At 33.4% G+C, this 27607-nt stretch overlaps 3 protein-coding genes and 1 long non-coding RNA gene across 9 annotated transcripts; 2 read left to right on the top strand and 2 right to left on the bottom strand.

The window, feature by feature from the left end:
* The first annotated feature begins 534 nt into the window (after window positions 1-534).
* Window positions 535-1690, top strand: LOC109605597 (dynein axonemal light chain 1-like). Of its 2 annotated transcripts, none has more exons than XM_020022187.2 (5): window positions 535-815; window positions 895-1047; window positions 1112-1214; window positions 1275-1455; window positions 1506-1690. In XM_020022187.2, the coding sequence occupies exons 1-5, from the start codon at window positions 730-732 to the stop codon at window positions 1610-1612; spliced, it is 630 nt and encodes a 209-aa protein (XP_019877746.1). In that variant the 5' UTR covers window positions 535-729; the 3' UTR covers window positions 1613-1690. The 2 variants fall into 2 exon arrangements, with proteins under 2 accessions (XP_019877746.1, XP_019879567.1); XM_020024008.2 differs by having other exon boundaries at window positions 536-815; window positions 1103-1214.
* LOC109607533 (uncharacterized) lies at window positions 1062-1736 on the bottom strand. The gene is made up of 3 exons (XR_002191989.2): window positions 1637-1736; window positions 1494-1573; window positions 1062-1258 (listed from the first exon to the last, which is right to left on the bottom strand). It is a non-coding gene; the product is annotated as an uncharacterized LOC109607533 (long non-coding RNA).
* Window positions 1737-1781: 45 nt separating this feature from the next.
* On the top strand, window positions 1782-2682 carry LOC109607534 (dynein axonemal light chain 1). The gene is made up of 4 exons (XM_020024011.2): window positions 1782-2065; window positions 2117-2228; window positions 2279-2459; window positions 2516-2682. Exons 1-4 carry the CDS (start codon window positions 1911-1913, stop codon window positions 2620-2622), a joined length of 555 nt encoding a protein of 184 aa, XP_019879570.1. The 5' UTR covers window positions 1782-1910; the 3' UTR covers window positions 2623-2682.
* A 2589-nt stretch (window positions 2683-5271) lies between these two features.
* On the bottom strand, window positions 5272-19173 carry LOC109607531 (protein chiffon). 5 transcript variants are annotated; one of them, XM_049967349.1, is made up of 7 exons: window positions 18522-19172; window positions 9793-9877; window positions 8826-9062; window positions 8444-8769; window positions 7803-8389; window positions 7417-7682; window positions 5272-7362 (listed from the first exon to the last, which is right to left on the bottom strand). In XM_049967349.1, the coding sequence occupies exons 3-7, from the start codon at window positions 9046-9048 to the stop codon at window positions 6011-6013; spliced, it is 2754 nt and encodes a 917-aa protein (XP_049823306.1). In that variant the 5' UTR covers window positions 9049-9062; window positions 9793-9877; window positions 18522-19172; the 3' UTR covers window positions 5272-6010. The 5 variants fall into 5 exon arrangements, with proteins under 5 accessions (XP_049823306.1, XP_049823310.1, XP_049823307.1 ...); XM_049967353.1 differs by having other exon boundaries at window positions 7417-7673; XM_049967350.1 differs by lacking the exon at window positions 18522-19172 and adding an exon at window positions 18334-18500.
* Window positions 19174-27607: the final 8434 nt, after the last annotated feature.

The following is a 27607-nucleotide window of genomic DNA, read 5'->3' as shown; positions in this document are numbered from 1 at the left end:
AAATATATTGATAAAAAGTGGCCTAAAAAGAATACATTTTTAAATTTCTAAACTAGCCTCTAAGGGCCTAGCACCAATATCTTCAATAATTTTTTTCTTTCTAATTTAATAATTAAAGGTGCCTTTAAGACATTTGATTACTTATGTTAAAAAATTTGCCATATTTTTTATAATCTTCAAGTTATCAAAAGTTCGACTGCAACTGTATTTTTTATAACTTTAAAGATAAGTTAACAAACAAAACTAAGTAACTTCATTTCAACATTACATTTAAAATATACATTTAGAAAAATTTGGAAATATCAATTTAATACATGTTTTTGTCATTTCTTTAACCTTATACTTAATATACCTAATAAAATTATATTTTTTTTTATAATTTCACATGTAAAAAACCTACTTGTCAAGTTAAATAAAACAAAATATTTGAAAAATAATAGAAAATATTCTGATTGTTTTAAAATTTGGACATAAAATCTAATTGTTAAAATTGTCACTTTTTAAAACAAAAAACTAATATAAATCCAATAATATTAAGGCCTTTTTAGGGTTGTATTTCCTAATATAATAAATATAAATAATATATTTTAAAGAGTTGCAAAAATAATAAAAAAATCATTTGTAAAAAAAAATCGTGTCGTCATAAACAAATTGGAAAGACAGAACCAAATCCAACAGTTATTCTCTGCAAATCAAACCGAACATTAAAGTTTATTGTCACTCGCCTTAATGGAACTCCTCGAATATCTTAGATATAGTAATTTTTGGTGGTCGTTTTGGTGGCTCCTCATAGAACCGCATATGAAAATATCCGAGTAAGTTGAAATCAAAATTCGTCCACATTTCAATGTCAGTTTCTTGACAGGAAATAATAATGTTCGATTTTATTTAAAGTATGCCGAAAACCACGACGATTAAGGATGCAATAAAGAAATGGGAAGAGGCAAATAAGAAAAAAATATCTGAGGCAAAAGCAGTGGGTTTTCAGTTTCAGTGGCCCCCTATTGACCGAATGGACAACTCATTGTCAGCTCTGGTCAACTGCTGGTAAGAATACAACATCCATTTTGTAGTAATTTTATTACAAAAAATATATTTTAAGTATTTTAAGCCTGTCAGCAAACATGATTGAGAAAATTGCGGGGGTCAGTTCCTTGAAAAACTTGAGAATCTTGTCACTTAGCAAGAATTATATAAAATCGTTTTCCGGACTGGTAATTCCAATTTCATCCTTTGATGTCTGTGGACAGTCATGACTCTAAAACACATTACAGGAAGCTTTAGGAGACACATTAGAACAACTATGGTTGTCATACAACTTCATCGAAAAACTGAGAGGTGCGCAAGTGTTAAGAAAACTGAAAGTGCTCCACATAAATAACAACTTGATCAAGGAATGGTCGGAATTCATGAAGCTAACCGAACTATCCCATTTAGAGGAGCTGTCGTTTTTCGGTAATTCAATTTGTATGTTAATTTCATTCCCTACTTACATACAACTGCAGGCAATCCTTTGTACGAGAATTACGAAGAATCGGCGTGGGAAGCGGAAGTGACCAAAAGGCTACCAAATCTGAAAATATTAGACTTTGAGTCACTAACAAAAGTGTGAAAATTATTTGTTTATTATTTTTACTTTATTATTCCTTATTTATGTTTCAATAAATCTTTGTATGTCAAAACGTTTCATTTGGACAAATATGTCTTTAAATAAACTAAAATTGTTTTATAGAAACAATTGTTAGATTATGATTTATGTCAACGTGTAACGATATGTCAGAGTGAATTCACGAGATTTACTATGATAATCTGTGACTTTTTGTGATTTTTTTTCATAATCACTTTTGGTTCAAGCTCCATCAACTTTTCAGTTAGTACGCTGACAGAAGCTTCGTTTTTTTTTAAACAAAATGATGGACGAACCGACTACCCTTAAAGAGGCGATAATAAACTGGGAGGAAGAAAATCAACTGCCAATATCTGAAGCGGAAATTGTCAGTTTCCAATTTCAGTCACCGCCGATCGAAAAACTGGACAATTCTTTGGCCGCTCTAGCCAATTGCCAGTAAATAATCTTCATTGATGGATAGCCTTTCGTAACTTTAATTAATTGCAGCACGTTAAGCTTGTCCGTAAACAACATAGAAAAAATTACCGGAATGTATTGTTTAAGAAACTTGAGGAACTTGTCTCTCAACAAAAACTATATAAAATCTTTTGGTGGATTGGTAACTTTTCTGAATATATTCATATGCACTTTAAAATAAAAATATTTCAGGAAGGTGTTGGTGACACGTTAGTGCACTTGCAACTATCTTATAACTTCATCGAAAGATTAAAAGGGATAGGTGTTTTGAGAAGGCTTAGATTTCTTGACCTTAGTCACAACCTCGTACGTGAATGGTCAGAATTCTTGAAGTTGAGGGAACTACCCAGATTAGAAGAGCTGGTGTTTTCTGGCAAGCCGATTTTTTGTCCAGTTTTGTGATATATTGACGTGTGCCTTTTTTATTAGGCAATCAATTGCAAAAATATTACGAACCGTTGAGGTGGAGAGATGAAGTAGCCAGAAAACTACCGTATTTAAGGAAATTAGATCATGAGCCAATTGGATATGAATGACCAAATATATTATTTTTAATTTGTATTTTGTAATTATCATAATAAATTTTTGTATTAGTATTACATAAGAGTTTATAATCGGATATATCATTGAGAATTTATTAATATTATTTGTTTTAACTGAATCAAGTGAAACCAACGATTAACGGGAGATGTCACTACAAAATTCATTTAAATTTCAAACATTTTTAATATTAAAGTTGAATCTGAATCAAAGAATAACTGACTATTTGTTAGTCTCCATTTTTGAAACAATGTTAGCTTCACTATATAAGTAAACACTCCCAAATAAAATGACTTAGTAAACTTGCTAAAAGTTTCCTGTAATAATAATTGATTAGACCAAGTGAAATCAACGATTAACCATAGATGTCACCTAAGAATTTGTTCAAATTTTAAACTATTTGAACATCAAAGTTGGCTTTGAATCCAAGAACAACCACAGTTATTAGTTGTTGTCCTCCATCTTTGCGAAAATGCCGTTCTTGCGGAAAACTGCGTTAAAAAGGCAAAAAACTGATTTCAAAACGCCGAAAGTACCAAAAACAACGACTAAGAAGAACCGTGAGGATGAAGGAGTACTCTCAGATACAATGGTGAGTCCCTCATCGAGTATTTCACTAAATAATCCTATAGTCAAGGACACCTATATCACATCAATGGCTTCACCACAGTCAGAACTTGAATACGATTTAAAGTCCTTGGAGAATTTCTCCGTCAGTCTTCTAGACCAAACCTATGATAAAATGCCGAATAAAAAACATTTTGAAGTAAATTCCCCCAACAGCTATGAGACAGATTCAAATTACGATTCGGAATATTCTGGAAGCGTTTCGGAAAATTCGTATCGCCACAGTTACAAAAATCGTAACGTGAATGTTAATTTGAAAGACCCAAAGGTCAGAGATGCATATATCGAATTTATGAACACCTCTCAGCAAGATCTTGCAAAAGACTTTGAGGTATTGGAGAGCTTGTCGCTCCTCTTTGAAAAGGAATCCGAAGGCGACTCTTTAAAACAGGAAGGTGCAGGAAACTCGACCTCACCTAAAAATACAGTTGCTAGAGAATCTACTCTGAAATTATCTCAACCGACTGAACAAACTGAAGAATCTGGGGACAAAAATTCAAAATCTGTCAAACCTAAAAAAAGGGGCCCTAAACCGAAGCCTCAACGTAAATCAAAGAAAGCCAAGCCTAATAAGCTTGAAACTTCACAATTGAGTCAAAACAAATCTCAATTGTCGACGACAAATGATATCGAAAAAGTCGTCATTAGTCAAGGCACAGTTACAAGAACGTTGCCAAAAAGACGTACAAGATACGAAGGTTCGCTCTGCGAATTGCCAGAGGACAATACTGTTAACACCGAAGTATTGCCTAAGTCGATTGGTGAACGCAAGCGTTGGCTCAAATTGACTCATGACGTCGGTTTATATGTTACGTGCGACAAATGCAACAAGTCTAGATACTTGCCCGACTGCAAGGACCCGCTGGACTTGCCCGAGTTTTGGTACTGCCACATGAATCCCGATGTCACTCACAACACGTGCGACGTGCCGGAACAGAGCATTTCCATGAGCATCCAGAAGCTATTAATTAGCAATCTATACAATGCTGGCAGCATCGTCTGGGCTAAACAAGAGGGATACCCATGGTGGCCCGCCATGGTTGACGATGATCCCCTCTATGGAGTATATTTTGCGTTGGAAAACGAAGACGACGACGTTCCTGTAAGATTCGTATTTCAATCATTATATGTTAGGTAACTGACTTTTTTTTTGTAGATTATGTACAACGTGACCTTCTTCAACTCACGTTCGATTGAGAAACAGGCATGGCTCATACCGGAGATGTTGATGCCGTTCAAGTCCAACTTATCGAGGATTCCACTTGAAAAGCAATATGCAGAACAGAAACACAAAGTTTACAGGGCGATTCAGCATGCTAAAAAAGCTGTAGAAATGTCTTTGATTGAGAGATTGTGGACTTACAGTCTGGTAATGAAGACTGCCAACAAAACTGGTAAAAATAAAGCAAAGCGTAATATGTCACAACTTTATGAAACCGAGTATCTTAAATAATTCTTTAGCTATAATTCGTAACGGCTTATAATTTAGTATTTAGTTTAAAATAAAAGTAATAATTAGTTAAGTTACATAGAGTAAATTTTATAGTGGTTTAGCATTATTTAATTAGAGTTATAGTATAGTAGTAATTTATAGTAGGTAGATATTTAAGACATAAAATATAATTTAGTTTTAGTTAGTTAAATATAGTTTAGTAATTTAGATATATAATATAGATATAGACTTAATTTCACCTTTACTATTTAAACCTTCAATAGCAATATTAAACTAATATTTTTAATTTTTTTTTTAAATAATTTAGTTATTAGAATTATTCATAAGAATTAATTCCACTTCTACTATTTAATTTGTTTCTAAAATATTAAATCAAGTCTAAATTTAAATTAAAAAATAGTATTCTAGAGCCGTTACTCATAATATTGATTAATTCATAAAAGTAATTAGGATATATCTAAGATAGAAACTATAATTTGGGGTATTATTAGAGTATAGTGTACTAATATTTAATTTGTTCAATAAAAATATTAAAAGAGAAGGTTTGTTTGAATGAAATATAAAATATTAAACAATGATTTTATTAAAAAAATGCTTTGTTCTGGAACAGATATAATTTTTGGGATAGAACAGTGCTGCAAACTGGTTTAACACAGAATTTATCATATTTATGTACAAATAAAAAATAGTTTCTAGTAAACTTTGCCGCACTATTCGATCCATTTACAAAATAATATAGTTTTATCAATATAAAATTAAAATATATAGTTTTGGTACAAAATATTCGAATTCAATCTCTAAAATAAGAGACATATATAAGATAAATAAATAATATATACTAGAATCCATTCATTAACAAATTTCTCAAACAAACTGACAAATAGGTACAACAAAAACTCAATTAACAAATTTTCGCAAGAAAAAACATCAAAAAAACCCGAAGATTAACGTATTCAACATGAAAAAACTGTTAAGGAATGGCACATTCATTTTTGCACTCGTAAATCCAACACAGTTTAAACTTTTCTCATTATACGCATGTTTTCAGCCACACCATTATATTATGATAAATTTAGTTTAATGTTAAACAACATAACGTTACTAAAATACAAGTGCAATGAACAAAATCAACAATATGTGGAAAAGCGACATAACGTAACATGTCTGATGCCCAAAAACAGTGCCGAACTAATAATAAATTCCAGATTTATCAACTCAAATAAGAACTGCATCCATACATCAACAGCACAAACCGAATCGCAAACTGTGTTGGATCACGAGGCCGGAACTGCGCGCCGTCACTTTTATCTCTCCCTATACCACCGTCCACGCGGTTTACGCAACATCCTCGGCGATTTGGGAGAACCAGGCATTCGCCTCTGCCGCCTGCTCGTCGTCCGCTTCGGCGACGTCTTGTCCTTCGTTATTTTGTCGCTGGCCAACTTCTGGACACACACGTACGGTTGGTACTGAACGGCGTCCACTTGAGTCACTTCATTTGTCTCTTTAGTTTCTTTCGCGTGCTCCGCTTCTACCCTGTCGTCATCACAGTCATCGGTCGCCGCCACCGCCGCGTTCTCCACATTAGCGTCCGCAATTTCACCGCCACTCGTTTCGTCACACTTCGCACCGGCAGGCTTTTTAATACTATCAGTCGAATGCGCGTCCTCCTCGTCGGCCGAGTCCTTTTCGCTACCCGAATCCACCGCGCTGTTTTCGTCGCCCTGGCCCTCCCCTTCCTCCTCCTCGTCCTCTTTGACGTTGACCTCGGTGAACTCGCGCTTAAGTTGGCGCCGATTCTTATTCGGCCACCCGGTTTTGTTGTTCTTTTTCTTCCGTCGACCCGGCTTCCTGCCCGGCGTGCCATTGAAGAATCGCCTGGTGGTGCGCTCGTCTTCTTTCTCTAAGGCAGCGTCGTAAAGTGAGAGGATGTCCATGGCGTTCACGCGGTCATCCTTAATGTCAATACTGTCTGGTTCAATGTCAATCTCTTCAAAGTTCTCATCCTCCTCCAACGTCGTGTTGATCTCATCCTCGATCTTGCTGGCTATCAAATTATAGTCCACCTTCACTACAGGTTTCCGCCTGGCCGCACGAGGTTTTCTGGAACACACGATGACTTTTTGCTGCCGCTTCCTGGGCGACTCTTCCCTCCTCTCCACTTTGGGCACCTCTTCTGGGGGTGGAGGTACTGGTGATGGACTTTTCCTAACCTCCTCGTCGATGACCGGTAACTGCTTTTCCACACTTTTAGACTTTCTCTTCCGTTGTTGAATAATACTGCTGAGTATCGCCAGGGTTGAGGCGTGCTGCCTAGGACTTTTTCGGGGATTTCTCCCTACGGTTTGTGTCACTCCTGTCGTGTTCCTTCTACTTCGCTTCTTTGTCGGTTGCTCTACATCGTCCGTTGTACTTGACGAACTGGTCGTGGCCATGCTCGTCTTACTATCCTCATCTTGGCAATCGCCATCCTTTAGGGACGACGTGGAATTCGCCGCCGAAGGGTCGGGCGTCGTGCAGCCGCCCGATGTGCAGGATGATGAAGGCGGGTCGGCTAAAAGCTGTTTTATGTGGCTGTAATAGCGGAGGCACTTTTTCGGGTCCAAAGGCGGAATGGGGCCCATCTGGTATGGTAATATGAACGAGTCCCAGAAAACTAAACAAGAAAATCTAATTATTTACAAGCCCAAATTCGTTTCCAATTACTTACAATCACTGTAATAAGGATACCGCATTTCTCCCGTGTCTTGTCGCCTAAAGGTATCGTACCACTGTTCGTTCCGAGGTACTCTTTCAAAGGAAAATTTGTAGTCGGAAAGACACAGCCGTTTCTTCTTCTCGGGAGGTTTCTCCTCCTCTACATCCTCCTTTTCCACTTTCGTCTCCGTCGATGGCAAGTCACCGTTACTTCGCGGAGTTTTAGCTTCACCGCCTGAGGGCGGCATAAACGTGCCCTGGTACCTCAACCTGCAAGAACTTGAGTAAATTTAGCATCGGGGAGGAGAGATGGTGGTGAAACAAACATCTACAATAATGATAAAATCTCATTCTCTCTACAAACATCCAATGAACATGCGTAATGATTGTTGTTCTAACCTGCTTCCCGGCATCTCGAACTTGTAATACTTGTGGTTGTCCATGATAAAGGCCTCGGCGTGAGTCCGTCTCTTCTTCTTCAGCTTCTTTCCATCGGAGCTCACGCTGTCCATTGACGCGTCGTCTTCCACTTTTACTTTAGCCGGCGACTTAAGTTCCTCCTCCTCACTCGACATCAGCAACGTGCTGTCGTTGATCTTACCCGTGCTTGCGGTCGTGTTCGCACCGTCCGCATCCGGGTCCCCTTCGTCCTCCTCGCTGGATTCTTCCTTTTTTGTGGGGAAGAGGAAATTGGTTGCTTCGTTGTTGAGCTGTACCAGCTCGGAATTTCTCAACTTCTTAAACTTAACGATCAGGCCCTTTTCCTTCTCGTCCTCTCCTTTGCTGCATTGCTTTGATATTTCCAGTTCCCTCGTTTGGGATTGTCGCAGCTTAGAAGACAGTACCTCCACCTTGTAGTACGTTTTCGCGTTTTCCGCCAGCAGTCGCTCGTCGGTGGAGGTGCGCCTTTGTCGGCTGATACACGACCGCTTCGGTCTTCCTGAGTTCCATACCTCATCGTGCTTCTCCTGGCTCTCGATCAGTTTCTGTAAAATGCACAAGTTAATATAGGCAACAAATGGGACAGAATAGAGTATTACCGCTTGCACTCTGGCACTAGACCTCAACTCCCGGTTGGCGGTCTCAGCCGGTGGTGGCGTGGGTGGGGCGGTGACTGGAGGAGGCGGCGGAGGCGACAATTCTGCTTTATCCGCCTCTGTCAGACTGTCATCGTCGAGGGGCGGCGTCATGTAGTTGATGTTCCTGCGCGAGCGCAGGTGGTGGTGACCCACAATGATCTCGCTGTGGGCGGGCGATAGAGGCGAAGGCTTGACGGGCGGCCGTTCGCTTATTACCGAGGCTGCGCGCGTGCGCATATTCCTGCGGCGGAGTCGTGGCGATAGGTCGCCTTCTAACGTGCCATTGGCTGTAATTAAAAAGGTCATTAAAACTTGCTTATTAGATGTTTCGAAGGTCGTTTACCTAGGGTGGTATCAATGTTCAGATTCAGGAACCTCCCGATGTTGGCGTCCGGATTGAGGAATCCATTGATGGCGATGTAGCCGGCATCCTCGCCGATCAGCTTCTGATGGCGTTTGGACTGGATGTGATCCTCGATGCTGTTGTAAGGTATGTGACAGATCTCACAGTATCCCGACTGCAGCGACTGGACACGCGGTCTCCGGGTTCGCGTCTTGCGTGTCATCGCCGCTCCCCCATCTGTAAACATCGAATGATTAGTTGGGGATCTAAGGGATGGAGACTGGAGGGTGTACTTGTGTCTCACATTTTTTAATTAATATCAGTCTACTAAAATGGAAAAAAAGGTGAGGGTATTTAACTTTCTAATTTATGTAAGAGTACACAATCATTGCAATTACGACCAAGGACAATTCAACGATATATTTTCGTTTCGAGTAATCAAACAACGAATGCAAACATCCTAATCATGCTAAAAACACTGACCAGCAATGCAATTGTATCCAATGTGCGAATTTTGAGTTACTTCACCGGCCGCGAGTTTACGACACGTTACTGGTTACGAAATATCTCAAGACCTTGAAAATCTTGTTTAACAAACGCGCCGAAATATCTTGCAAACAGCGGGACATACTTTAAATTACACCACAATCAAATCCAAACAAATACGTGAAGTGGTTTTTATATTGTTTCCAACACGTTTTTCAAGCCATTCCCTCCACATCGATTCAGATTACGATTTGTTTGAACGACACACATATCCTTTACAGTATCTATTTTTCTTCTAATCAGCAAACTGTATTTATCTAACGTAAACAAGTAAATTGCCATTCGGTACATGGTCTAGAGCAAGTTTGATCAATCGATCGAGGGGGAGGACACCGTCATCAATCAACACCGCGTTAATTCGTGGATTGGCAAAGACGCTGCTCTCCACCGTGCCGGTTTTTTTTCTCCGCAAAGAACTTGCCTGCTGTTCGACGTAATCAAATTCCTTCCTTGAACCGTTCTGAACTGCGTTTGATGTCCTCTCGAACATTTCATCTCTGTACTACCTGGAACGAATATGGCTGATTAACTAAATGTGCCCAGTAATTCAGTGTTTATGATCACAAAATTATGGTGGTTTATTTAAATTTAAGTAGTTCGGATTAGGATTTAGGCACCATATAATTTGATTTACTATAATATGTATCAAAATGATTTTAAGTGAAAATTTTATTTCTGAAAGGCCAAAGTGATTTATGAAACATACTTAAAGACTTAGTGGTGTATGTATGGCACTAAAAGAATAAAGGAGTTATTTGATTCATTAGAATAGAAATATCATTTTTTGACCACCATTTTTTGAAAATATTACCATTGTCACTACAAATTTTATTATATTTTTTATATTATAAATATATTGTTTATGGAATCGTTTCATTCATTTTAATTAAGAGTATACTATAACTTGTAACGATATTAATAAAATTAAAATTTCAAAGTTTATGAATAATAAAGAATAAATTATCGTCAAAAAAAAAAAAAGATGGAAATTGCAAAATGCAAAATATAAAAAGCATCAAGCTTTAGAAAACATTAAAATGAAATATATATTTGAGTTCTCTATATACCTCTAATAAATCAGTTTTTTATAGGCCACAATATATATTGGGTAACTTTTTTCTCTGACTATAATAATATTATATTTACACTTATGGTTTTTTAAAAAATATTGCATTTTCAACTTAAATGCCATCTGTATGAAACCATTACTTAATTACTTATGTTAATGGAGTATAACTATTTTTGTTAACTATTAGCACAATCACTTATTTATTTATAATCTGGTTCATCACAAAATTCAGACACGAATGACAGACATAATTCAAATTTAATTTTAGAATATTATTAAACTTTAAAAGTTAAACTTTTTCAATATAAAACTACTGTTTTCTTGATTTTTATCATATTAAAATAAAATTAAAATATTGTCTATGCAATTGAGTACAAGCGAATTTTAAAAAAATTGTCTTGTCTATAAATCGTCTATTTCTATTATTCAAATATGTCATAATATTCAATGTTCCAACTTGGTTACAACTCTAATAGTACAGTGTATTCATATAAGGTACGGAGTGAAGTAAACAATAGTCATGCGCTATTAACGGACAGTATATGTAATTGTCAACAGTGCCGCATTTAAAACAAGCTATACCCTAAAAATATTTTTAGATAAATTTTAATTGATGTTATTTACCGTAGCTTTAAATAAATAATAATAATAATAATTTAAATAAATATGTAACCGGAATGGCAAGATACTCTTTATGCCTGAATACTGCCCTGGCAAAATTTAAGTATGAAGTGGGTATCAACATGAGCCACCTATAATCACGCAACTAAATTTGTTTATTACTCTATACCTAGTTTGAATGGAGTATAGCTTCTGGAGAGATCAGGTAAATTAATAATATTCACAATTTATATTAAAATTATTCACAAATAATTTGTTATATTAAATTATCTTATCCACATTTCTGATAAAATTCCAGATATATTAAAAATAAATAAAGCAGTATTCGTAAATATAGTACCCCACTAAAATATATGAATATAATACAGGTGTACCGAGTCGTACATGGGTGCACTGGTTTTATAAGTACTTCTCATAAAAAACTTTTTTAGCAACTCAACAAAACTAACTAAAAGAATGACCAAAATATGACCGATACCCCCGTAGAGCCATATTGATATAAGCATTTCTTATACATACAATAAATATTAACAAATAGTTTACCAAAAATGTAAAGTAATACTGTCATATACAAAACAATACCATCCATGACAAAGTTTTTTAGCAACTCAACAAAATAACTAAAAGAATGACCAAAATATGACCGATAACCCCGCAGAGCCGTATTGATTTTCCATTTGTTCAGTTTATTTTAAACTATAAATATACACATTTTATTATCATGCCGGACGCAGGTCCGGATCGGCGTAACACGTTGTAAACCATAGAAAGTGCAATGTTACACATTCAAGGCTCGCGGCTGGAAAATGCCTGGGAAAAATGGCACACATAATTACACGCATTGTTTATATAAATGGGTTTACACGTTATCGATGTGCGCCTTGGGGCAGGTCAGTATTGGAAAATATTTCGACGCACGAAATAAATATTGATTAGGCAGCGAACGAGGGAACAAGGACGAAAGTACATCAGTCGTTTGTTTATCCTCGTTTTGCACGGCACGCATTTTATATTTCGTTTGGATGGACTCGAATTTATTTAATTCTGCGAAATGAACCTGACTCGGCGAAATATTCTGGTGTGGGTAAATAAGGACGTGTTTACAGTTCACGCAAGATAGAAAATATGGTGTGTAAATAAGATTGGGACTGGATATAATTGCGAGGTTTGATCGATACGACAGGCAAACTCAATATTGTTATTTCCTGGTTATAATGTAATGTATGAACAATTTTTAAATGTAAATATGAGTGTGAACGACGCAAACTACTTCAACAACAATTTCTAGTTTATGATTGAATAATACAAAGATATACCATATATTTACTTGTTACTAATTATTTTATTATAAGAGAGGAGAAAAAAAATATATGTAAGGGTATACTGAATGTTTATTAACATTTCTAAATAATCCAATAACATAGTAGTGGACATAATTAAAACAACTTATAAATGTATTAATAACATGAATTGTACTGCGTGAATTGGATATCAGTATAAATAAATTTACTGTTTTCTAATATTGTTGTGTCAGATGGTCAATTTAAACTTATTCTTTAACGAACTACATACATTTTTTATTTATTTAACCCTTATAGAAAACATGGGGGATCTCGTTTACAACCAAATTCGATAAAATATATACAAATTTAAACGTATACAACAAATTTGAATTATATTGTGAAAATGTCGAGTCTATGCTACATGAATGGGTCAAAATTATAAAACAAAAAGGATTTTATTTAGTGTTAAATTAAATAACACAGATTTAATAATTAAAAACTAAGGTTGTTATATTTTTGTCCAGCTCAGTTTGAATAATTAAATTGATATCATTTTAACAATATACTTTAAATAAATGAGTTATAGCTAAAATATGGAAGTAACATAAACTTTGTCATTTTCAATGGAATGTATATTTTTTGATTTTATAGTTCTACATATAATTGTAAATAAAATGTCTACAACTAATACCTAAACCAAACAGTTTATGAGATTTTTTTCCAAAAATTCTGACAGATTGATAATCTAACTAAAAAATGTCTGTAAAGCCACCAATTTTGGTGCTGAATATTCATTTTTGGCATACATGTTAACGAAAGACCATCCTATAAAAAGCCACTATTAGTACTCTCAAATTTTACACAGTGTTGTTTAAATTTAATTTTGTACATCTTAAAACATCGATATATTGAATATTAAAAAAAACCTTTCGATTGATATAAGCATTTCTTATACATGAATATGAATATTAACAAAATATAGGCAAATGGTATAGACATAGAAGAGTTTTCGAATATTTTCCACTTCCGGTTTCACCTGAAATGATTCCGTTTTCAAATTTTTAAATGGAATACCCTGTATATTTTTACATTTTTGAATAACTGAGACAATTTTCGATAAGACTGTGATATTAAAAAAAATACGCCCACTTGATTTTATTAGAGCCATTTATTATGCAGTTTTTCGCTTAGTAATAATTTAAATTATGAGGTTATTTTTAATTCAATCGCAAATAAATTAGTATTGTTAAATTCATCAAACAGTTAGACTTGAAAATGTAATTTTGACAACTATTCTATCTTATTCCTATATGTCAAACTAATCACTAAATTTTGGCGATTGTAATTTTCTGGCATCACCTTAAATTAGTTTGCGTCTGATCACGTCCACCTAGAGGCAATATTAAAAACGGAACCATTTCTGGTGAATCAGGAAGTGACCGAAAAGTAAAAAATATGCCAAAATTCTCTTCTCTCCATACCATTTACCTGTATCAGATCTCATTTTAATATACACACATAGTACACACATATTTTAGACAATCTGCAGTATAAGTTATTAGATAAATGTGTCTAAAGAAAGTTTTTGCCGTTTTCTCACAAATGTTAGTTTTTGTAGATATTCCAAAAACGATGAAATTTTGATAATTTGTGGCAATGAACATTTTAAAAAATCAACAGTTAAAACCCGCCAATTTGGGACATCCTGTACATTGTCACTGTCATCTAATTAAGAGGAGTTAAAAAAATTGTAAATGAATGAGCCCAAGAGTGAATGAAATAAAAAAATAAAATTATAATAATAATTTTTAACTCTACTTAATTGGATGACAGTGTGCTAAATTATTATTATATTATCACAGTCCTCCAATTAGCCACTGTTAAAGAAAAAAATGTAATTGTAGTTTTTATCTCAATGTTAGGATTCTCCAAGAAATTGGGTTGTTTTTGAAAAGAATATAGGAGGAGTTAAAATTTGGGTTAAGTTATGGAATACCCTGAATATACTCTTCGTTTATGGTGGCTTTACGCACGCCACTGGATATTTACATATTTTTCACATAAAATCATAAACATTCATAAAAATTTTATGTAGTACTTTTTTCGGTATCCATTATAACAAAAAGAAATAAAATTGATCATAATAAACATAATTATAATGTACAATTGTAGTAAAAAACTATGACATTTTCGCGAACCATCGCAGAACCCGACACATGTGCATTGAACCGCCCGCGGGCGGACAAGTTATGAAACTAGTTTAGTTACATTTTGAAACATTCCATACGGCACCCGTCCGGCACGTAAAGTCAAAACCGTCGTGCCCCACAACGGCCGGACATAAAACATTAATTGCCGACAATTTTACGCGGAAACCGACACCGCGGCCACCGGTTATAAATAAACACGACTCCAACTCTGTCCGATGCAAATAAAATGTACAATATTCCGACCCGTTCAATTTTCCAACCGTTATTTATAAAAGCTGATTCACACCGCCTTATGAGCCAGTGTGTGTGTGTGTGCGTGTGTCGCACTTCGTCCCCCCAAAACCAAAGTAACACGACCGACCAAGGGGGGAACCGTAATGCGAAAAAGAATCCCGATTGATTCCGGCCAGTGTGGCAACCGGCAAAATGGAATGTTCGTCGATAAAGCGCACGGCCCGCCAAACCGAAGGAGCGGACAACAACGCCGGAGAACCGGCATCAGGGGGATGCGCACCGTTGCCACGATCCCCGTGATCCATCATGCGAGTGTCACTAGGCGAGCGCGGCACACAATTTTTTTCTTCCGATTCGGGCCGCGGCTCGGACTGGGTGGATGCTGCGAGTGACTGTGTCTGTGTGAGTGTGTGTGTTCATCGGCCGACGGTTCGCGCAGCGAGAACGTTTTATTGTTAGAATCGTTGTCATAGGTCAATGGAATGTTACTCGTTTATCGTCGTTTAGACAAAATGAACGTTTTAAAAATAGTACCCCGATAACTTTTGATACGGGTTTCATCCCCTACGTTGCCAAACTATAAATAATATGATTGATCAATGGCTTAGAAAAAATAATTAGTTAAAGAGGACAGCACCACGTTAATTGATTTCAAAAATTGGAATAACAACCACTTTTACAGCATTTAAAAGCACATTATTTCTTATATACCAAATTAGTACTGTTTCATTTACAAATTGGGAAGATATAAATATGTCTACAAAAAGTTAGAAAAACAAATTTTTCAAAAATATACAGTGTGGTCACAAAAAGTCAATAGAAGCCACCAAAATACTGTCTTTTGTTATGTAAATATTAACCTCCATTTTCCAATCCATTTTTTTAATGAAAAAAGTTACATTTTTTCAAAATCTCATAAATGTTAGTTTTTGTAAATATTCCAAAAACGATCAAATTTTGGTAATTTGTGACAACGAACATTTTAAAAAATCAACAGTTAAAATCAGTCAATTAGGGACATCCTGTACATTACTGTCATCTAATTAAGAGGAGTTAAAAAATTGTAAGTGAATAAGTCTAAGAGTGAATGAGATAAAAAAATAAAATCATAATAATAATTTTTAACTCTACTTAATTGGATGACAGTGTGCTAAATTATTATTATATTACCATAGTCCTCCAATTAGCCACTGTTAAAAAAATGTAATTTTAGTTTTTACCTCAATGTTAGGATCCATTTTTTATAAGAATCTTGCAGTTTCTTACATGAATCAACTTTGCTATTACTCATTGGTATTTTAGTCAGCAAAATTGCATTATGTAGGTACACAATAAAAATATCTTTCAAATGAGATATCATCATCATAAAAAAATGTTTCCATATGGTACTGGGCATTTGGCAAAATTTAATTGACAACAACAAATATTAATTTTAAACATTTTTCTGTTACATTTGGTGTTAAAAAATATTGTCATTCATGAAATTTGTCATTAAATAATGAGGCATAATAATAAAAAATTAGTTTAATAACATCTTTTTATGTTCAAAATGTTTAAGACAATTTTTAATTAAAACAATCTGTAGATAAAGATTTTACTTATTACAGTAACCTCAGCCATTTATTTTAGTTAATATTCTTAATTTTTTGCATTTCCAGGCAACCTGTATGTCGGGAAATAAACATATATAGTACTTGTTTTCTGTTTAAACTAAATGAGAGTTATTACAAAAAAATATATACAGTAGGAAAAACGTTTGACCCGTCTGAATTTAGAGGGTAGAGACAGTAGAAGTCTGTCCCATAGTGGGAGAATTACTGTCTCTATTTCACATGATGTCTCTTTCAGGATTCAGATGGATCAAACTCTTTTTGTACTGTATAATATATATTACAATCCAAATTTTTTAAGATAGTTTTACATCCTATCCTAATTAAAACTATTTGTTGATGACGATTTTACTTATTTTCAGAAACACATTACAGGAACCTTGGACATTTATTTTAGTATTTTATATCCTTAGTTTTTGCATATCATTTCCTGACAACCTGTATGTTAGAAAATAAATCTATTTAATACTTGTACTTTATTTAAACCAGACGAATACCTTATTATATTTCGTTTATACAAATTTAAGTAATAAAACTGAAAATATATGAAAAATTAATGTTTTATTTCCAATTTTAAAACTCGACAAAAATATTTATCTACTTTTTCCGTTTTTTTTTTAAACTGTTTAATCTTTATTGGCGACAAGCTTTATCTAAAACAACTGGAAATTTTTCAACATCACGTAAAATCCAATTAAAATCCACACAGATATTTGTTGACACGCAAACGGAAAATTCATTAATGGTAATAATTTAATAGAATTGTTTTTTATAATTTCTAAAGAATCTTTTTAGTGAATAATATCACATCATATTATAAACTTCCATATAATCAGAAGTGACGTCAATAATAGTAAATTATGAAAGTTATAATATCTAATAGTGTTTATGCACAAACGATAAATACATATTAGAACAGAGCAAGTCCAACTTTAAATTTTTGTTCGACGTTTCGTTTAACAAAGATTAAAATGTCATCACAACAAAATTGTTACTCCACTAGTCACCAGAACGGCAACGTCGCAACATATGTTGCACATATTGTACGCCGATGTTGCCACTTCAACCAATTTAGCTTATGGCTTATTTTTTCAATTCAATATCACATTTATTGCAGTCAGCAGTTAACAAGTCCTTGGTTAATCAATCCGTTATCGTAAAAATATAAACATTAATTAAACGAATCGAGCTCTGAATCGAGGTACTGACGAAACCTTCCCAACGGAAAATAAACCAATTGTTTATTTTGATTTCGCAACCAGCACTGTACACAAATAGAACGAAAACAACTCGACATGCCCAAAAATCGACCTTTTCAAGCCGTGAGTCACACCGGTGTGGGCTCAGGCACGGACCATCCTTGCACCTGAATCGATCGCGATCCATCTGTTCGCACATATCGATCGCAAATATCGACTTGGCCACGGTTATCGAACCCGCCGTGACAAAAACACTCAAAAATCTAGGTTATGTCAAACGTCGTCCGATGACAGTTGCCATGACAACGGCCCAGTAAATACCGACACAAAAACAAACGGAAAAGCGGCATGCTTTGGGGGGGCCCACCTGAACGGGGGAGCCGAGCGAGCCGACAACGCAGCAGAACCGAAACCGCACACAACAGAAATCTTGGGCACGAGAAGGAGAGAAGCGGGTCGGACGTTTACCCGCCGTCCGTCCCGATCGAAGGATTTTTCACCAGCCCGTCACAATAGCCCCAACCGAAACTCGGACGGGAATATTGCGCAACCGAAACGCTTTGTACTGTTTGTAATTACATTCCGACGTTTAGAGAATGTTGTTGTGTGGCGGCTGCTAAAAATACCAACGAACTAACCTAACTGTCGTAACACTCGGTTGAGTTGGGCTTTTTAATAAATTATAAAAGATACAACGAAAGGTTTTTTGCTGGCAACAAAAAACTGGCGTACTTACTATTGGATTGTTTGTCCGAATAGTCTAAAACAACTGTTCTCTTAACTGTGACGACTGCAATGACAAACGTCAAAATTCCAATGAGCATTTACGCGACTTCCCGTGCCCGACAAAAGGGAAAACCACAAAAACACAGCACCGAACAGCATCTAGATTGTAACGCCAGGGCGTAGTGTCGCATAGCTTACCCGCTCGAGCTGGTTAATCCATAGGTTGTTCCCGTGAACACCGTGTACCACACAAAACAAACTGAACTTTCCCTGCCCAAACAAAAACTGCACTGTATTTTAGCCGAAATGTACGCCGCGGCCGCACTGACACGTCGATGTTGCGTCTCACAGCCACGGTTTGCCGCTCGACGACCGATTCCTGGCCAAGTGGGACCGTATCTGCACGGCCATTGTCACGTACGCTTTGCCTCCACACGCCCCGGGAACGAGTTGCGCCCAAAATGACGCCGCACCTGGTGCGGCTTGGTGTTTTGGGTGGACGGTTGGACGTTTCGCGGCCACTTCGCTCGTCTCGGGTGGCTTTTATTTTTGGATAATCGCCGATTACCCAAATATTCAAAACATTCGCGATTCCGCCACTATGATGATTCCCAATTAACCAATGAGAGTGCGCGACGGTGGCGTCCCGGCGCGGTGAAAGCACGAAGCGCGCGACGTTTTTGCCTGTACGGGGGGGATTGGATGTTTTCGGTTCGCGTACCGAACGACTTTTACTTTTATTTTGTCGATGCCATTACCAGGGATACCGCCGTTAATTTAAACTAATTTGTAATCGGAGAATCTGGTTAGTCTTAAGATAAATTGATATTCCTTTGAAGGTTGGCTTTGCCAGCCCCGTTCTATGTAAATATCACAGGTACTAAGCGCATTATTACATAATTACTTTATAAATTCACTTAAATGTTACAACATTAAATTTCTCCGATTTCTTCACTATTTGCGGAGAACGTCGTTGCCATACTTATTACTTTACTTATTTTAAAAAGAAATTTATTCTTTATAAAATTATATTAAATGTTTAATTATTCATGTCTAAACTAATTTTGTGTTTATATTTTTATTATATATTTTAAATATTTAATTATTGTATAGTAATTTTAATATAATATATATATATATAGATAAATTAATTCTAATAATAATAATAATGAAAAAAAAAAATAAATGAATATTTAATGTCAACTATTAAAAAAATCTTTCCGTAATTATTTAAGTCGATGACATCCCATAATCGGAAGATAAATGGATCAGAGTAGGATTTTAAGCAAATCTGAATAAAACTGGTGAGATCTTTATTATTTTGATAAATAAATATATTTTCCTTTTTGTGGTTTTTTATTTATAATAAATATTGATATTTGTTCATAAATGTTTTTAAATTTAGTAAACAATACAAATGATGAGAGGTGTTTTTAAATTTAATATAATAATATATTTTGTAATCATGACATCTATATGTCTCAATTCAGTTACCGTTTTGCCACCTACTCAATTAGACTACAACTACTTATTTATACATGTAGGTGGCGCCACAGTTTAAACAATCAAATGTTGTCAATAAAGTAATATGAAATACAGTGGTAATCATTAATGTACCATATTAATTTAAAATGTTAAATACTAACTATTTCATTTGATGTGAATTATTTTAGAAAATTACACAAGAAGTTTCTAAAAGAGAACACATCCAATTCAAGAAAATTTAAATATTATTTTATGCAAAGTTTCTCCTGAAGAACATACAGTCTTTCGAATTTAAATTTCAAACATTGGTTTTTCCTCATATTTATGTAACCTTTTAAAATTTGGTATGTATTATCTTAAAATATATGTCTATAATTCAGTTGAATATACTATTTCAATACAGTAGCGTAGATTTTGGAGGGTTCTCGTTTTTGGAACATTTTTTAAACTCATTACATTTTTCTTAATTTTTGTACAATTTTACATATAATTATTTTTGATAAATTTTATTTTTTTTTATTTTTCCTTTTTTCTGATTTTATAGAAATTTTATATTCTTTTAATTAGATTTTAAATATACATATTATATTTATATAAATTAATTCTAATATTAAAATTGATGCAAAAAATAAATTTATACTTAAAGGAAACTATTAAAAAAAACTTTATTAAGTCGATGACATCCCACAATCGGAAGATAAATGGACTATAGGAAGATTTTAAACATATCTGAATGTATGTGACTAGTGAATTTTATTATTTTTGTTTTGCCAATAAATATTTTTGTCACTTTTTTGTTTTGTTGATAAAAAATATTCCTATTTACCCATATATAGTTACAAAGTTTAGTAAATAATTCAGATGATAAATGCAATGCAATGATTGCAATTAAACAATAATGTATTTTGTAATTATGACATCTATGCGTCTTAATTTAGGTATCTCTTTACAATCTACTCAATTAAACTACTAGTACTTATTTATGCATGTAGATGGTGTTACTGTAAATGTAATTAAATATTTTCAGTAATAAATAATATAAAATAAATTCGTATTAAAATGTTAAATATTATAGCCAAATCTATTTTATTAATTGAATTATATAAGATATTCAAGGTGTTCTTAAAATATTTCAAAATTTGGAAACAGATAAAGCCAAAAATGAAGAAAATCTAAAAGTTTCTTCCAAATGCACATAAATTTATTATGTGGATATCTTAAAAAATATAGTTACAATTTAATGTAATAAACATTTTCTATAATGATTCTAAACATTTTTAAAAATATTAATCTTTTCATATTCTTTGCTCAGTTTATAAAAAAGACAATTTTTGATTAATTTTGATTCTTAACGGATATGACATAATTATCATAATTAAATAATAAAAAAACATCTACTATACTTTTTACTACTTTAATGAACATAAATTTTATTCATCTTTCTAAAAGCTTTCCGTTTGCATCAACGTATTAAATAATTCTTTTTTATGTGAAATACTATTCAGTCCAGTCCTTACTCTACGTTAATCTTATTAAATACATTTTACATTCTTTACACATTCTATTTTCTCTAGGTTGAGTCTGATTATAGTTGACAAGAACTGTTACTTTTTTGATTTTCTAATTATTTATTTATTGATTTCGTGGTAAACGCTTGATTTATTCAACCATAAGATATTAGCAATATCTACTTGTTTCGTTCGATCTAACCGCCTGGTCTTATCAACAAAAGGAAAAACAATAAACATTATACACATAGTGATATTACATTTAAATACTGCTTCATTTTTGAAATATTTTAATGTTGTGAATAAAAAAGTTATTAAAGTAATCTGTTTGTTTATATTTTGCCTAATCTCAATTTATATAATAAAAAATATTTTGAAAAAGTCGCGACATCTATCCACATCAATTCACATTACAAATGGGGCTGCGACAACAACTAAATTTAACTACAAGTACCAAAATAGTCCGGTAGGTGGCGCATGTATTTATAAACTAATTTAAAATTCAGCTTTCCAATGATTTATTCATTAGACTTCTCATATTCATTAAATTTCTTATTCATTTTAGTAATATAATTTAGTTCAAGTTTTTTTGCATTTAATCTAACAAATTTCCAAAAAAACCTCCTTTTTTAAAACAATATTAACGGTCGAATTAACAAAAGCAATTTGTTAAGATAAAATGAATTAAAATATGCTTTCGTCCAATTAATTAAGTTCTCATCGATAACATCCCAATTCGATTTGTTTTTGTTGCTTGATCCGTTCGAACGGAAGGAATCGATCACAATTCGGTCGGCCCCTTATGAATGGATGAGTTTTCGGGATGAGTTCCTGGAGCGATACTTTTCACGGATTTTGCAGTTTTCCGACTCGGTTGTTAAATCCCGAGCCGCACGCTATTTACCTGGCTCGCGGGTCATTCCATTTATCCCCGAAGGTGAAGACCACATGTAACTGGCTGTCGAACATCGGACTAAATGGACCAAGTTTTATCGCCGATATTCCCTTCGGAAACCAAACACATTATTTGGCGGATTAAATTTGGGAAAATCATAACAAAAATATTGTTCCAGCTTTTAAAGGAATGGGTCGAATAAGAAACATAAAAATATTAAAATAATAATTTATTTGTGAAATTCAGTACTCGTTCTTGAAAAGGAATAAACTTCGTATTCAATCTGTTGTTACTACAGTGTATAAAGATTCTCTTGTTGCTGTAAACACATTTGGAGTGGAATATCTCCGACTCACAAATGTAAAGGGGTTGGTCGTTGGTGTCTACGGCGATAACGGAGACTGGTTTCTGCCTTTGTTGCTTAAATAATTGGTTTATGATAATATCATCCGCATCAGTAAATCTTAGCTTTGGCATTTGCATTCGAGTGGTTGGCTTTTGTGTGCGCCTTTTAACCGAAACGTACGACACTGAAAGAGATGCAATAATCGAATTTACCTACATTAAATGAATTAAAGCTTGAGTCAGGAAAATGTAACTTTGTCGTAAGTTTCGTCGGTTTTAAGTTTCAGTGTTCTATAAATTAACATGTCATTAGGTTACATGAACTCAAATCGTGGGACAGTTAATTATGTAATGCGTGTGTAGGACCATTTATCAACAGTCAGTAAATATGATATCATACAGGATATCCAAGACGAAAGTCATTAATAATATTCTTGTTGTTTAAAATTTTAAATCACATGGTTGGCTAATTTGCTCATGAGGTATTCAAAAATCATTAATAACAATCAGGCAGTAATGATGATATACATTTTAACAACAAATTATAAATAACAAGTGTGCAAAAAATAATTATGTAGCATGGTTTATTAATTATTCATTTGCAACAAGCCACATGATGTATTACACCAATAATAACTACACGAGTTTTGTTAATTATGTTGCAATTCTTAAGGGGAATTAACGCTTGACATATGAGAAAATCTTGCACTACTTTTAAAAAGTTTACATAATTACATGTCTTTTAAAGGATTACATGACATAAATTTTGTTTGGAGGTGTGGTTGTAAAACATTTTACTTTATACTTATTTCTAACATTTAAACAAATAAATTTAGGTCTTTATTTTTAATCAATAAAATACCTTCATTGTCAACAATCTTTTGCTGTCTCTGGCAAATTCTCATTTTTTTGCCACTAGGAATATGTGATAAGGATCGGAATAAATGGAAATCCGAGGGTGCAATATCGGGTGAGTACGGTGGGTGAGGCAGTACTGCCAATCCTAATTTGTCAAATTCTTCCAGTGTTCGTCTTGCACAGTGTGGTCTTGCATTGTCATGTTGCAGAAAGACGCCTTTTCTATGGACAAACACCAGATACTTTTCAACTAAAGATTGGTTCACTTGATCTAATTGTTCTCAATAAAGATCTGCATTAACAGTTAGTCCAGGTTTCAGCACTTCAAAGTTAACAATTCCCTGAATACTCCACCAAACACACAGGGGCACCTTTTTGGAATGTAAACCCAGCTTCACAGTAATTCGTGGTGATTCATTTGGAGAGAGTCACTGCCTTTTGCGTTTTGGATTATCATATAGGACCCATTTTTTGTCTCCAGTGATCAAACTATCAAAAAAACGGTTCTGTATGGCATCGTTGAAGCAATATCTTGCATGTAATGGGTCGGTCGGCTTTGTTCCCTTCGGAGAGATTGTAGGGGTCCCAAACGGCTGCTCTGCTTATTTCCCAAATCTGCTGTAAATGTCCCTGGAACATTGATCGACCATGTTGGTTAAGAGTGTTTGACATCTCTTCGATTGTTTGACATGGATTTGCTTCCATTTCTGCCCTTAGCATGTCGTTGTTCTCCTTGATTAAGATTGGAGTCAGAGAGATCACCCTCTCCCTTACAAAATTCGAAAAGCCTACTGCTGTAAATGTCCCTGGAACATTGATCGACTATGTTGGTTAAGGTTGTTTGACTTCTTTTCGATTGTTTGACATGGATTTACTTCCACTTCTGCCCTTAGCATGTCGTTGTTCTCCTTGATTAAGATAGGAGTCAGAGAGATCACCCTCTCCCTTGCAAAACTCGAAAAGCATACAATGCCGGATATGCTCTTCTGGTATTTGGCTGGCAATTTGATCCGAAATTGCAAAAAAAGTTCAATATTGAATTATTTAGAAGTGAATAAGTCACAATAACCTTAAAAAATAAAAATAAATTTTAACAATGTAAGGATTGATAAAACTTTTCAGGTGTACAATTTCATGATAACGTGTACATTCCTGAAAAGATTCCAACTTATGTTGTTTAAAGTTTTCTATAAGTACTTCACTTTGTAGGTTTCCAAACGGGAAAACTTTGCAGATACTAAAGTTATAAATTTCACGAGTTCCTAACGAGATAGTTTTGTTTGTTTGACATGATTAATGTGTTTATTAATGGCGCATCAAATTGTTTTGATGGATTCTACGAATTACGGGGAAATACTTGTTGCCAGGCCGAAAGAGTCTCGACTAACAAAAGATAATTGTCACGAAGCATCATGACAACATGGAAATTTCGAAAATGCTTGAAGCTCAACCTGCCACTAATTAAAACGCAAGAACTTAATTAAGTCATCAAAAGATTAAAATTACACAGAGGCCGGCGGCTGAATAAAAAAACAACAACGAGAAAAAGAAAATAAAACAGCCCGCTATTGTATCAGGCAATATTAGCTTATTCCTGCACGAAAATCCTGAAAAGCTCGCTGAAACAATCCTGTCGTAAATTGTCGACTGCGGTCGACCTCGTCCGAATGACAGGTGGTTTATTCGTGCCCGCATCAGACCCAGTGTGGCCATTCAGCAAACCGGGTTTCTCGGGTCTAAGACAATTTTGGAGTGCTCGTTTTCGTTCATCATGTTCGGTTTCCGAATCGAAACGCGACTGCCGTGGATACGCATGCCGTTTTTAGTATTAGTTTTTTCCAATTTTATATTTACCTGCAAAGCGTTTTAAATAAGATTTGCGGTCGGCATTAATTGACGACCTTGCATTATTAGAATAAAATTTTGAAGTCGGTGTGAATATAGTACATTTTTGTTTCAATATAATTATGAAATTAATAATATAACTACAATTATAAAATAAACAATGATAATAATGTAATAAACAATCAATATTTATTTATGGTTAATTTAATTGTAAAAATATATTATATAATTATTAAAATAATCTTATACAATAAAATAATTCTGAGAGAAATACTATGATTTTGATTTCAAACACAAATGTGTTAATTAGCTACCCGTTTTGTTAATATTAATATTGTTCACCGTACAAATTGTTCATTAAATTCTAAATTATTTAATACAAATGTATATTTAATATAACTATTAAAAATAATTATATAGTAGGAACATTATTGCAGATATCATATTATTCGGTTTTAGGACTATAAAAAAGGACAAACATTTATTTTATATCTAAAGTGTGGAAAATAATATTCAATTATAAAATTACTGATAAATCTTAAACATTGGTACTTTTTAGAATAAATTTGGTATAGATTTTATTAATTACACAGCACGACTCGTTCAATAATAATCATAATAACAATTTAGTTCAGATTAATGAAAACCAAAAGAGAAATTTTCTTTTATATTTGAAGAACTTCAAATTATTTACTGAATTATTAAGTTTGTTTAATTGAACTGATTACAAATGTTAATATTAAAAAAGTATGTTGATTAAAAATAAATGTTGTATTTAATTTAAATATTAAACGAAAACTTTAAATTAATTTGAACCATACAATATAATTAAATATAATTATTTGACTTTTTTAATAACTTGAAATAACTGACATTTTATAACTTGAAATAATTTACTTTTATTATAGTGGAAATGGAATACATAACGATAAAATTATAATATTTATAATATTTTATTTTTTGCTGATGGAATATTCTCCGTATAGTTCTTAATTTAGTAAGTTTTTAAACACTTGTTTTGAAAGTACTATGTTGGGATAAGATGGCAAAGTGCTTTGAAAATTGGTTCACATAAAAAAAATTGTGTCAGTCTTCATGGAGAATATTTTGAAAAACAAGAAACAATTAAATTTTGTTCATATACGTGTATCTCGAAACTGAACGAACATCCAAATTTAACTTCTGGCAGTCTTAACTATCATATTTGTCCAATAATTTAACAGTATTTGCACTTTGTTTGATGTATTTGTAATATAAATATTCCGAATACTACATTTGTGTACAAACTTATAATAAATATTTAATTTTACATTTGTTGTGTTATTTAGGTCTAAGATAGTTTTATTATTAAATTAAATATCATGTAAGACTTAGTTTTAATCCTAATATTAAGGTACCTTAATTACCTTAAAGTTTTAGATATTTTTTACAGTTAGCTGCTGAAAACTAAAAATTTTATTAAATAAATGTTATTTTACTGCTTAAAATTAAATAAATAAATTTTTACTAAAAAAATTGATTGTTTATTATAATCAAAGTAGTATATATCGTTACACTAACAGACTTTTACTACAATTTAGCAATTTGACAATGAATTACAATATATATATATATATATATATATATATATATATATATATATATATATATATATATTTTGTAATACTATATATATAGTATTGTAATTGCTCTGATTTGTGATGAAGCTCGTGTTAAAGAAAATTCTAGACTATGATACATTTGTGTAGATCTTTAGTCGTTCACTGAATAAGCGGTTTTTAATTAATACACGACATATGCTTAGAGTGAAATCGTGACCAATGATCACATAATAATTTATTATCCCAATTGCTTACAACTAAAAAGTATGACTATTTTTTAACACATCTATAATAAATACTAAAAAGCATTTAGTTAATGAATTCTCAAACAAGCGAAATACACAACATATTTTATACAAGTTACATAATATATTACACTGATATTTTCAAATAGTTTAACGGAAAAGTAATGTTGTATATCAGGGGTGGCCAGCTCCACCCCAATGTATTAAAAAAATTTGTTCACAAAAATTATACTTATTGAAAAGTACAAAATATGTGTATTGAATTTAAATATTAAAAATTGACCATTTATTTTACTTCTCTTGATAATTCTGGAATGAAAAGGGAAAAGGGGTACATTTATCGAGAGCCACAAATATTCCTTCAAAGAGCCTCAGGTTGGCCACCTCTGCTATATATTAATAAAATCATAAATATCTTAGTTTATGTCAATAGGATTAATTTTAGTTCAAACAGATGAGAGAAAAATAAAGAATTTTTTTTCTAATTTTATACATTTTTATT

The sequence above is a fragment of the Aethina tumida genome, chromosome 5, assembly GCF_024364675.1.
Source record: "Aethina tumida isolate Nest 87 chromosome 5, icAetTumi1.1, whole genome shotgun sequence".
In the NCBI taxonomy this organism is placed as follows: domain Eukaryota; kingdom Metazoa; phylum Arthropoda; class Insecta; order Coleoptera; family Nitidulidae; genus Aethina; species Aethina tumida.
The sequence above is the reverse complement of the archived record's forward strand: the minus strand, read 5'-3'. Positions and strand labels throughout refer to the sequence as shown.

Bases quoted from the DNA above. Each gene is read 5' to 3' on its own strand.
- LOC109605597 (XM_020024008.2), top strand. From the start codon at position 730: ATGGAACTCCTCGAATATCTTAGATATAGTAATTTTTGGTGGTCGTTT. The intron at 1,048-1,102 runs GTAAGAATACAA...ATATATTTTAAG, and splicing joins TCAGCTCTGGTCAACTGCTG to TATTTTAAGCCTGTCAGCAA. The intron at 1,456-1,505 runs GTAATTCAATTT...ATACAACTGCAG, and splicing joins AGAGGAGCTGTCGTTTTTCG to GCAATCCTTTGTACGAGAAT.
- LOC109607534 (XM_020024011.2), top strand. From the start codon at position 1,911: ATGATGGACGAACCGACTACCCTTAAAGAGGCGATAATAAACTGGGAG. The intron at 2,066-2,116 runs GTAAATAATCTT...AATTAATTGCAG, and splicing joins GCCGCTCTAGCCAATTGCCA to CACGTTAAGCTTGTCCGTAA. The intron at 2,460-2,515 runs GCAAGCCGATTT...CTTTTTTATTAG, and splicing joins AGAAGAGCTGGTGTTTTCTG to GCAATCAATTGCAAAAATAT.
- LOC109607531 (XM_049967351.1), bottom strand. From the start codon at position 9,048: ATGACACGCAAGACGCGAACCCGGAGACCGCGTGTCCAGTCGCTGCAG. The intron at 8,770-8,825 runs GTAAACGACCTT...TTTTAATTACAG, and splicing joins GAACATTGATACCACCCTAG to CCAATGGCACGTTAGAAGGC. The intron at 7,683-7,802 runs GTTAGAACAACA...AATTTACTCAAG, and splicing joins TTCGAGATGCCGGGAAGCAG to TTCTTGCAGGTTGAGGTACC.